The sequence below is a fragment of the Seriola lalandi genome, unplaced genomic scaffold (assembly GCF_002814215.2).
Source record: "Seriola lalandi dorsalis isolate HSWRI2012SDOR001 ecotype SW California unplaced genomic scaffold, Sedor1 jcf7180002054257, whole genome shotgun sequence".
Lineage (NCBI taxonomy): Eukaryota > Metazoa > Chordata > Actinopteri > Carangiformes > Carangidae > Seriola > Seriola lalandi.
Window position 1 is genome coordinate 291,874 of NW_019524810.1, and position 12,590 is coordinate 304,463.

Consider the following 12,590-nt stretch of genomic DNA (forward strand, 5'->3'; position numbering starts at 1 on the left):
TGCACAAGTCAGAGCACAGTTCGACTGAGTCAAACATAGTAACACAGCATCAACTAGTCCATCACATCTTGAAATGAATCACAGTCCGAGAAACTAGAACCACGAATAAAAAAACAGAAGTACAGAGCTGACTGAGACGAGCACACAGCCTGTAATGTGACTAAACCTTAAAGTTAAACTCAGTCGGGTAAAATTCACCGTACATCTCAGCGACACTGCTAGATGGGTTTGCTGCAGCACAGGTATCAGGTCAAAACTCCACTACCACGACAGACTTTCCACTTTCCACCTTACAGGATCCATTTTCTCCTTCATCCTCAGACTCAGCAGGTCGTTCACTGACTGGTTATCAGGACTTCTTTTCTCCTTAATGGAGGCACTTCGGCACAGCTGCCTATTGTAAACTGACATGATCAGGCAGTCACACAGGTGGGGAGTGGGTGGGGGGGGACGGGAGCTGTACTCATCAGATCAGCTTTATTTTTTTAATTTTTTTTAAGGCATACAGCCTTAGTGGGAAGACCAGGAATTATCCACTCTCTCAATCCCAGATCAGCCTGTGCCTAAATGCCCCAGTTGTAAACCCAGACACAATGGGCAAAGAATAGTATTCTCATTTGCTTTCTTTTTTTGCTGGACTAGAAAATAAAAGAAGACTGCATAAAAAACATTAAAAAGATGCATTAAGAGGCTGCGTTCCCTCTTCACACAGCAGCTCGGAAAAACACAGAAATTGAAGCAGTTCCTGTAAATACATGAATATGATTTCTGTTAACTGAAATGACTGATTACAGGTAGTAACTATAGTAACTGACCACTGAGGGGGAAATAGAACAAAGAAACTCTACAAGCTATTGGTGAGCCAAGACGGTGTCACATGAAAATAGTACAGACTGTTAGAATCCCTCCAACATGAGAGATTATTTACTTTTTCTTCAGAGAAGATTTACATCAACCCAGGAACCATAATAAGCCAATCCTCAGATGCTAGAACAGCTATCTGACAAACGCCAAGGAAAATATGGAACAAGTGTAGTCAGTCAATGCCATTCTCATTCTCAAGAGCGGAGCAGGAATTTAACCATTTAATCCCTTGACAAGGATTGGCTAAATAGAAAGAAAAAGACTTGACAGATTAATGCCAAATCAGAAACACTCAGGGCGAGATTTGATCCCCTTTATTGATTTCCTTTTTCCTTACTTTGCTGATTGTGCGATTTGAGTTGAAACAGAGAACAATTTCAAGGATTTAAAGCATAGAATTGCAGCTGCAGCCTGCTGATAAACGTGTTCTCCATCCTGATCCAACATGGTGTCTGTCTGGTGTGAAGGAGGCAAAGGAGCAGGAGGGGACACATAACACACACTACACAAGAAAATACAAGCAAATGAAAACACTGTATGTGTTACTGAAGTGCATGTTCTGACAAAACAAGCTATCTGGTAACCTTAGACAGCCGGCGTCTGGGACAAACATTACTTGTTTGATATTTGACTAAACTTCCCTAACCCCTAAAATAGCTTCATTCAGTGACGGGGGGATCAGATCCAAACAATTTCATCATCACGGAGACATGAAGAAGAGCTGTAAGCTCCTCACTCAAGGCCTTGAAACATTCATTCAATCCTTATCATGACCACAATCCTGCATTTGCAAACTGCAGACAATGGGAAAAGTGAACTTAATTCAACATTCGTTCAGTTTTTAATATTATTTGTGCAGTCTTCTGCACGCAGAGAACACTCCATTTTGTCATAACCATTCCATTATTTAGGTTCAGTGCGTACAGTCATGTTTTATTCAGTTATTATATGATATGCAGCCTTTATGCAGAGGCCAGTGTCTGGAAATGTACATCAGGAACTTACAAAGAAAACTGAGAATGTGCCTCTTGGATCAACTGCTGTGGTGTATGGAACAAAAATTAGCTAATTTAAATATTTGCCAATGACAAGAAAAATCACTTGTTTGAGAGCCGCTCCTGAAATTAATGAAGGGCCGATCCATTTCCAGAATCATAGCAGACAACAGAAACTATGCTTCACAGAGACGTTTCACACAGGGTTTGGAGAAGGATTTGCTAAAGAGCTGACAGCAGAACCACAATGAGCTAAAAATGCTCAAAGAGATGAAGTTTGAGTGGCCAAGTGCCTCCATTAGTTCCTATGGCAAAAGTGAAGCTTAATCTCCTGTCAGCTCTCCTCAAGTTAGTCTCCCAGGACTCGGTGCTCTCTCTCCCATCCATCACCTCAGCAGGGACCAAAGGGAGACTCCCCAAAGGAATGAGGATCAGAGCAATTTGCATTCACACTCTAACCATAAAGGCCCAACAATCCCATAGCGACTCTCTCCATTTCACTATATCACAGCTGTCATCCAAATGAAATACAAAACTCCTCGGACTGGCAATTATAGTTTTCTTCAAAAGACAGAACAAATGAGAAAAGTCAAAATGCTAATTACAATCTTCCAAAGTGGCAGCAGTTTTCCTTCCATGACCCGTCAGAGGAGACATTTTCCTGCCTGTTTCACTGCTCAACATCACACATCTATTTCAACACTATTTATGAGCATGTATGCAATTGTCCTCAGACCCCCTGACTGTTCAGTCAATCAGTCAATCCAACTGAAGTGTGTGACATTTCATACACAAAAGGCCGACTTCAATTTTTCTCAGATGAGTCTGAAAAACAAATACACACTGCAGCAGCCCAGCATGTGACCGTATGTCTTGAGTCAAAATGAACTGTCGTGTGTCGGGCTTCAGTGACAAGCTTGTGCATAGAAATCAGACAGTTAGCTGTGCAATTAACCCTAAAGAGTCGAAACAATGAAACTGTCCATCAAAAATGAAACAGGAAGCGTCCCCCATGGTTTGCACATCTCTCAGGAGACATCACGTGAGAATCAAAACAGCAAATCAACACACTTGACAGACAGTGGAAAACAAAATAATGCAGCAGTGTTGTGATATTACTCAAGAGACATACTACTGAACATTCAAGAGAAACTCATGTGATGTGAGAGACTGCATGAAATGACTGACAGTACTGAACAACAGGGGTCTCCAGTAGAGTGATTTTAGCTTGCATGGTGCCACGTTATTACAAAGAGTATTATTCAAAGCTACACAATTTCCAAGCCTGAATTAATAGTACATTCAAAGTTGATGCTCGTCCACTATTCAGCATTCATTTCCCAAATGTTTAATCCAGCTAAAATGAAGAATTAGAGCTGGAAAATCTCCTTATCCCACCGCTGAGAGTGATATCTATATGGGCTGGTACAGCACCAGGACCCGATGATGGAGCCAAGCCATAAACAACCACCTGGTTGCTAACTCAATTCACACTCAATTAAATATCAGCCTGGAATACTGGAGAGACCGGGTGCTAATATAAGAAAGTGGGAACAGAGCTGCTGTTATTATTCACTGATCCATTATTCTCAATGTTCCTTTTATTTGATAATCTATTTGGCGAGCAGCTTGGAATATTTTCTGTTTATGAATTTGGCACTCTTGTGTTTTCTACAAATGGTTATTACCATGACAGGAACAAATGGTTTTCCCTGATGGATAACTGCAGCAGGGTTTGCTGCTACTTGCATTTGTTAGGGCCATTCCCACTTGTTTGTGCTTGAGTAATGAGGGAAGAGTCTGGAACACGTTGTATATCAATTAGACCATCAAAGACAGTGGGCATTTATGGCTGCACCCTTTAACCTCAGGGTGAAAGACCAAATTCTTGTTTTTGCATGTCAAAAGAAATGCTTCCAAACAACTGCTGAAATAAAAATTTTCCAGGCCCTTCCCTTCACGATGATGTCTGAAAGAGTGAATTATGGAGCCTTTTTGGTTTTGAATAAACCGCAGCAATGATGAAGAAAAAAAAAAAAAAAAACAGTAAAGTGTATTTGTACAAAGTCTAATTAGGCTTAGAAAACACCTCCTGCTTTACTCAAATAAGACATTTTCCAGGAGCCTTTAAGTGCAATTTTTGAGACATTTTCCACTCCCTTGATTGAACAGCTTCAAAAGATTTCCTCCATGAATTCCAAGGGAACCAGTTAATCCTGATCTTCTCCACAAGCAAAGGGATCATCTCAATGTAAATCAGACAGGGCTTTTGATCAAAGTATTCAATCAGTCTTAAACACATGACGCCATAAGGAGCCTCGCTGCGAACAAGGTCAACATCTTAGTTGTTTCCGTGCTCAAAGCAGGTGAAAAAAGAAAAGCCCAGATGTGACTAAATATCTGACTAGAAAAGGCTTTTTTAGACTAATTACACTTAGATTTAAGGATCACCACAGCGAGTTAACTAAAACATGTACATTCTGCAGTCTGTCAGAGAAATCGAGAATATCAGTGCCTTTCAAAACATGATCTGACATTTCTTGACCACACTTGACCCTCTTCCATTCCTCACTTAAAATAGGGGCGCCAGGCGGAGTTTACCAGTCGTCCAAGATGTAAACAAACCAGTAAACTTTCGGCTAAGCCTCAAAGACCCCCTCTCACAAACACACACAGGCATGTATATACATGCTGTTTAGTTATTGGCTTGTTTTGTTTTCCAATTAGAAGGTTGTCAATATAACCAGAATAAAGATGCCCCTTCCAATACCAGTCAAATACACTTATTAAGCATGCCTTTAAACACTTAGGTCCTCTTTGGGAAGCTTTGATATCAAGGTGATGAATGTCAAATTATCACTCCAATTATCAACTACCAGTTTCAACACTTCATCTTCCACCCAAAGCATGCGCACACGCACACACACACACACACACACACACACACACACACACACACACACACACACACACACACACACACAGGTGATCTGACTTCTAAACTCTATTATGAATTAAGGACAATTTCTCAAAGAGTTGAGACAAATCCTTGAAATACAAATGTCACCATATCCTTTGTCATCCTTCCTCCCAAAATATTAAATATGATTGAACATGAAAACAGCAGAGTACTGTGGTTTCCATTCATAGTGTAACAAAAAGGAAAGAGCTCTTTTAATAAGTGCTCATATAGTCATTATTTATTAGGCCATATTTAACAGACAGGAGAGCTGGGGATAACAGGCCACAGGTTTCAATTATCATTCAAGAGCACGCTGTGGCCCCGAGTTGCCATTACAATGAGGTATTGGAGAACTTGGAGAGTGCTGGCCTGCACGGTTCGCACATATCGCCATCTGCCTGCTGCCGGGGTAAGTTCATTATTTTTGCAGCCAAATAAGTATTCTGCAGCCGTTTAGATTGGGTTGGATTCTAGGGCAGGAAACACTTTCCAATTTTCTCGCACTCATTTGCACGTCTTGTTGCAAAAGGCAAAGCAGGCAATTACATCGATCCACCCATTCATGCATTAATCAAGTGTGTGGCATTGCAAAACATCATACAACACACACACACCACACACACACACACACATAGAGAGAGAGACACACGCACATACTGGAGCCAGGGGGTGATGATAAAATAAGGCTATAAGATATGTATCTCCCTGCTGAAGTCTATTTCTGCGGCTTACCTTGGATGTGCAGCGCCAACAGGAGTATCCATATACCCACACACATCGCCATGGCACCTCAACTATCCGGATCTTCTCTGGAAGCCCGAGAGTGGATGGATAGGGCTCACTCGAGACGACAAAGACCACGCATGCAACTTCTGCAAATCCCACTTCGGCCCCCCAACTAGTCTACCTCTCTCAATGAGCAGTAGCACACTTTCGCAAAACTAGAGGATCGGTGGTGCGCCTCGCCGTACCAAAGCATCAATTTCACGTCTGCAGCGACTCCCTGGCTGGCGGAGAGTTTGCCCTAAGTAGAACCTGGCCGGGTCCCCAAAATGAGATCCAAGCGGCTGCAGAGCTGCCGTTTAGGTGATGGGAGTCTTTTAGGAAGCAGCGGGCGAGGAGAGAAAGGAGAGTTGGGTTCTTGTCAAAGGAGCTCTTCTCGTTTAACCATCTAGCCTTTGTTGCTCCATCCACCGCAGCGGCTGCAGAACTCTCTCTCTCTCCCCCTTCCAGTAGCCTATTGTGGATCAGAGGTAAAGTGGGCGGGAGGTCTTCGATCGATGCTGCGCTGGGAAGTTTCCAACACTTGGAGAGTTCCTCCGGGGAAATGTCGCCTTTTTCTTCCGTCCGCAAAACTGACACCTAATCTGCTGGCACCGTCCCTGTTTTAGTTCCCTCAATTCCCGGTTTTCCTTGTATGCAGCCACGGTCAGCCGGACAGATCAGAACACCAGGACGGTGAAGTTGTTGTAACTCTGGAAATGGTGGGATGCGCCCCCCCCTTTTTTTTTTTTTTTTTTTGGATGCAATACTGTGTAGCTTTACCCCGCTATGCGCACCGCCCCGCTGATCTGCCACCACAGTGTGTTGCTGACTATCGCTGACGCTTTGGGAGAGATCGGGATCGGGTGACGTTGTGAGAGGGAGGAGCCTGGATTGTCCTGCAAAATGCAAAAGCATCGCCTGGAAAGACTACAGTACAACCGCCTGGTAGCCTCCTGGGAAGTGAGGAAGTGACTCACAAACTTTTACAGCACGTCAAGGGTCTTTGACACGACACGTTTGGAGCAGCAGCTGATAAAACTGTGCGCAGAGGAAAATCAGTTTCAGGAGGATAGAGATAGATCCGTCGATGAGGCAGGGTGGGGATGTGGGGAGACGACAGAAACACGACGTGCACAGTCATGCTTGAGTGAATCAACGCAATGGGCTCGTGGCTCGCGGCTCGTATGTTGAAATTCCCTCTTGAACCCTCAGAGCCACCGAAACCTTTGGAAAGTCCTTTTCTGTTTAACGACAAAAAGGGAAATGAGAATCATAACCTTTACTGTGGTGACGTAGTTGTCAGGTAAATTAAGGACAACATATATTTTAAATGATTATTTTTTAAAACAAGTTTTCTCCCACATGTAAATGCTCAAAATGAATTCAATTGATCTCATTATTATCCAGGGACCTAAAATCACACAACATTCTTACTGGCAGCCAAACCCATAAAAAGAGATGCAATTATCAATTATTACATCATTAACTTCAAATTAGTTGAATAAGTGAGAAAGTATTTTTCATCAGGGATCCCCTCAATGACCCCTGCGGCACCCCAGACCTCATGTGAACCACAAATCTGACAAATAAATCAGGGTGGGGCTGTGAAAGCTTAAATATGATCCAAATAGTCATCCTCCAATACTCTCATAGTGAGGTAAGGGTTTGTGATTTAAAAACATGAGAAGTGACACTGAGGGAAGAGTTCTTGTGTTAATATTAAAGGCAAAATGACTCACTCAAATAAAACATTTTCCTTACATCTACAACAATGTATGAGTGTGTGTGTGTGTGTGTGTGTGTGTGTGTGTGTGTGTGTGTGTGTGCGCACATGGGAGGGGGGAGTCTATTTTACCTCATAAGCCAGCTGTGAGAGCTGACTAACCACTACACAACCCCCCCATCTCTTTCTTCCGTTCCTCTTCACTCCCCCACCAGCTCACCCTCTTCTCTAGAAGCACAGGACACACAGGATCAGGCATTTGATGGTGCCGCCTGTAAATGAATGGGCGGATGAATGTGATAACACTTCCCTCTTGTGGACAGTAGTTCTTCAGATGCTTACAACAGACCTGGCCCTGCATGCTTGATGTTGCAGTCGATTGTGTTGTTTGGAGTTTGTTGGTTTGCATGGAGCCAAAATCATGATTTACTATCAGCAGCAAAGAATTATCTGCCGAACAGCAAGAGAAATTACCTGGCATGACAAACGAGAACTGGGCCAATTGGTTATTAGGGTCAGTGTAGTGTTTGGTGCACTGCAACATAAATCATGCTGTATAAAATGGAAACCCACATGCAACATACAATTTCCTTTCCAAGTGAAGGATGAGCGGTTAATAAACAAACCTACAACCCCGTTAGACACAGTAAAAGCGGACTTCTGCATTTGTCCTTGGCGCACACAGATAAACTCAAGCCCTGACATTTTATTTTGTCAAATACAAACTGCGAGTGGTGTTCATTAATCAGCCGTGGTTGCACTGGGCAGCTCGAGTCCAAATCTTACCATACCGACAAAAAGCGCCCATGCTCGGCCAAACTTCCCGTGCTAGATAATAGCTAGAAAACTCTGAATTTGCCCCTTGACTTCGGAGCATTAACTCCGATGCCCCTTTCATCGAGCGGCTGAGGTTGTGATTGATTTACAGGCGAGCTGATGAAATTTGATACACTCGTTCTGAACTGCAGCTTGTGCCAGAGCTCAAGGCGAGGCCAGAGCTGCTGTGGAGATTTAGGAACTGTCCTGCATAATGAATATTTGGAGATGCATAAGAAAAAAGTAGTGATGGCTAAATTATAGGGTAGGCCCAATAAATGTATCTGATGAAGGGTTTTCTGATTAATATATCAGTGTCAAATAAACTGTGATGATGCATTTCACTGCGGAGAGAAAGTAATTGATATTTTGCTGATGACAGTTTTAGTGCAGGATTCATTTCGAAATATAAAGGCCGTGATATATGGTTGCCTGATTATTTCAGTTGAAGATACTTGCTCTAATGTTACATTTAGACGATACCCTTCCACCTCAAATGCAAAAATATGTAATATGTTGAAAAAGTTTTCAAACATCCAATTATCTGTAAAAAACATATAATTTTCATTTAAAAACATTTCCTTTTATTGTTTATTGTGATCTTATTTCATTGTGTGGCTTGAAGGAGGGCGTCGAGTGGCGCAGTGGGTTGAGCAGGCGCCCTATATGTAGAGGCTGCAGTCGGCCCCGGTTCGAATCCGGCATCGGACGGCACCTTACTGCATGTCATTCCCCCTCTCTTTGCCTCCCCATTTCCTGTCTCTCTCTACTGTACTATCTAATTAAGGCATAAAAAGCCCCCCCAAAAAAATACTTTAAAAAACAAATGAAGGGAAAATCAAATTCATTACAACCCCATTGAGCTCAGTAGGCCAATTCTTTAACTGTAAGCCACATAGAAACGACCTAATTCACTTACATTATGTCATATATCAATAACTCTGACACACCCAAATTCTATAATTACCTCGTCTGGTGATGCAAACACTGATTTACAATGCACGACATTTGTCGTACTGGTGATCTCATGTAAACTGTCACAAACTTGCAATTGTGCGCACAAGAATTATGGCAGAACTTTGGCAAAGTGCTGATGAGCGAAACAGAATCCAGGTTTTCATCCGTCCAGAATAGCATGAAATCTGCATTGGGCCTGATCCAAGTCTGTCTCCCTGGAGAGCAGACAAGTCTTTTGATCCAAAACTGTTAGTTTCCCTGGCCTGAAAAACATTTGATAGAGAAATCTGTGTCCTAAAAAAAAAAAAAAAAAAACGTCTACAATTGTCTGCAGTTTCTTCAGAACGAAAACAAATCGACAATTTTACAATTAAATTTAACAACAATGTCTCAACATATGGAAATCTTACATTATACTGTATGTTACCAAATCCTGCCTTCCTCAGACAAGAAGCAGACACCACCCTGAGTTCAGCATCCAACATCTGGAAACAACAAACAAACATACCAACAAGGCCGTTGTTCAGCGTTTAATACAGTGCAATTACATTGTACCAAACAAATTACTGGCCATTTAACTTAATGACTTGATACAGTGGCTGGTAATTGTTTTAGCAGACAGACAATGTCTTCAATTCAGCATTCTCCATAGAGACGGCTGTAGAGGCCTTATAGACGAATGATTTCCTGATTCAATTTTCTGGTTACAACATGTTGCTAAATCTCCCAACAGCTGAAAAATAGGGGCACACATGACTGTTGATAATTCGTAGATGTAAGTACTGTAATCTCAAGGCAGGAGACATAATTCATAGTGGACATACCATAATCTTTGCTGATGTGCTCCATGTTCCCAAAAACACAAACAACCAACACAGCAGAGAAGAGAAAAGCCAACACTGCGCTGTAAGAGGCAGCTAATCCCCGTCAGAGGGAACGGAAAGGTCTTATCAACCTTTTACACTGTTTACAGACAGTTTATCATCTTTTTCTTCAAATATCAATCAAAGGGACAGAAATTGGCTCTCAGCATGTTCTCCAAAATAACTGGAAGAAGAAAAGAAGAGGTCCGAAAGAGTTTTACTGTCAGTGGTGCCCTGGAAATTGATCAGGAAAAAAACAAAAATGATGACAAGCCATTCAACCTTGCCCTTCAGTAGCCCAGTGTTGGACAAATTGAAGGGAAAATACCTTTGTGACCAACGATAAAACTTTAAGTAAGATGGTTTATGAGGTTTCTAACAATGGACATTAGTAAGTGATTTTAAATATACATATATGCATTTGAGACCTGACCTCAGCCCACGTTCTGCACTTCAATTGCACAAATATGCAAATGGTAACATCTGGATCTGCTACCCCTCATGTTCACTATATTCTATATGTTCTGTTTAATGTCACTTGCATATTTAACTGAATCCCTCTTACAGTCCCTCACAGAGTAAATAGTGTTGTTGTGAACTGAACTGAGGTAAATATAGCCTCTAACAGCCCTGTGTGTTTACTAGCAGCTTGAAAATGATATTAAAGAGTGTTCAACATGGTAAAAAAACTACATATACACACTTATCAGACTACTATTTCTCTCTAAAATCCCTTACAGGAATACACATTTATTAAATGTTCTGTATTAGCTCTTACTTTTTAAACGCCTCCAGGGTCTAATATAAATCAACCAACGCAAACTTTAGCTTAAAACTCATCAATTCATTGTATTTAAGTCTTTAATAAAAGTGATTACTTGTAGCATGTCCCAGTTATTAGTGAACTGGTAGATTCAAATAAATGATGCTGGTGAAGCTGAGGCAGAAACATGTGCACTTATAAGTTTTATAGGGCAAGACAGGGTTGTAAGGATCAAAATAGATGCTTAATAATGAGAAAAACACACGTTATTACCCAGTCATTTTTCATTAGAATGGAAGCATATTTTGTAATAAAAAAAGAACATATCTCCTAATCATAACAAAAGACCTTGTTACTGCGACAAAACCTGGTGATTTTTCTTTGTCAAGCCAAATGCAATATACTTCTATAATTCAGGGCTGTTTTTGTTTCATTTTAAAACCAGGCTGAAACACAAAAATGATGGCTAACCAAAAAAATACAGATGACGCACTGTAGCCCACAGCATTTCAAATTGTGTGCACTGCGCAGTTATTCAGTCTTTTATTTATGAATCCTGATGTGCTTCAGTTACAAGACAAGGAAAGATGATGTACCTGCGCATGTGGGCGAATGTGTGTAGCCGTTGTATGTGTATGTGAACGTGCGAGAAAGACTTTTTTTTTTTTTTTTTCTTCACCCTTCAGGGAACGTTGAGGAAAATGCCACTGTTCCCAACTTAAAGTGGAAATCAATCTGTAATAAAGCAGCTAAAGTCACATCCTGGTACTCACTGACAACAGTAGATGAGCAAACTAGGTAGCTGGCAAGTGAGTGAATAGCTCTTCACAGTATACTGAATTGGCACCGTTATATCTGCAGGGATACAATTGACCTGTGTCTGCTAACTAGCTGCTACTAATGAGCGAGCATTGGCCGTAGCGTATGCGCTAATAAACAGAGAATGAGTTAGTGTGGCAGAAAGCTGAGCTGACAGAAAAGAGGTTTTTCACTGGCTCAACAAGAGATGTCGACACACTACCACACTCACAAAATAAAGTGGAAATTGAAATGTTATTTGCTAGTTGAGTTTGTGAATTTATGATTTCATCTTTAGTATCTAAAATCCAACTGTTAGTTACTGGTTTTCTTAACAGAATCTGACCTGTCCCATTTCTCAAGAGCAAATTAACCCCATAATATTCCCTAGTCTTTATATTTTCTCATGTTCAAAACTACTGATCAGTTCAGATTTTTGTGGCCCTGAAACTGTGCAGAAAGTGTTGTGATGGCATTATCTCTGCAAACTGTGGATCCAACAGCTACATCTCAGCACGGAGGAACTTTTGCAGTGGCAGCAGGATAAAATCTCAGCTCGTTGGATAATGAGATGTATCACATGCATGGCAGCACTTGCTAAGTTACATGGTTTTATCTATCAACTGACTCATTTTCAAGCCACTTCAATGTCCTATAGCCTAGATAGGCTGTCTCCACTTTGACTGGCTGCCTTGTTAAAATGTGGATGTTTCTGCTCTCGTACAGAAGCGGCCAGACTTCCCCTCACATGAAAAATAAATTATCATTCTGAGGGTGCTATCAGCCGTCCTTAAATCACTCATGGTTTCATAATCACAGTACCTTCCTGATGGCAATAAGCCACGTTTATTTCACTCATCAGTGCTAAAAATAGACGAGATTTAGCATAACTGTTCCCTCTAAAGCTGTGGAAGGCAGGTTACTGTCGTTGATGTCCATGTGTGCGCCAGCCGGGGTTGATTTGCTTTCAATCCAATCAGTTCAAATTGTAAATAGAAACTGCTAATGGTTGAGTATTCATTCTGATATCTCCTGGTTCAGTATGACAACCTTTTCATGCCAAAAGCTTTTCATTTTTTTGAAT

At 41.4% G+C, this 12,590-nt stretch overlaps 1 protein-coding gene across 1 annotated transcript in view; it reads right to left on the minus strand.

The window, feature by feature from the left end:
* The window catches only part of nectin1b (nectin cell adhesion molecule 1b), a 76,074-nt gene extending 69,646 nt beyond the window's left edge, over positions 1–6,428 (minus strand). Inside the window, exon 1 of the mRNA XM_023404915.2 lies at positions 5,554–6,428. Coding sequence (XP_023260683.1) covers positions 5,554–5,605 — 52 coding nt within the window. The 5' untranslated portion in view covers positions 5,606–6,428. The remainder of the gene's footprint in view (positions 1–5,553) is intronic.
* Positions 6,429–12,590: the final 6,162 nt, after the last annotated feature.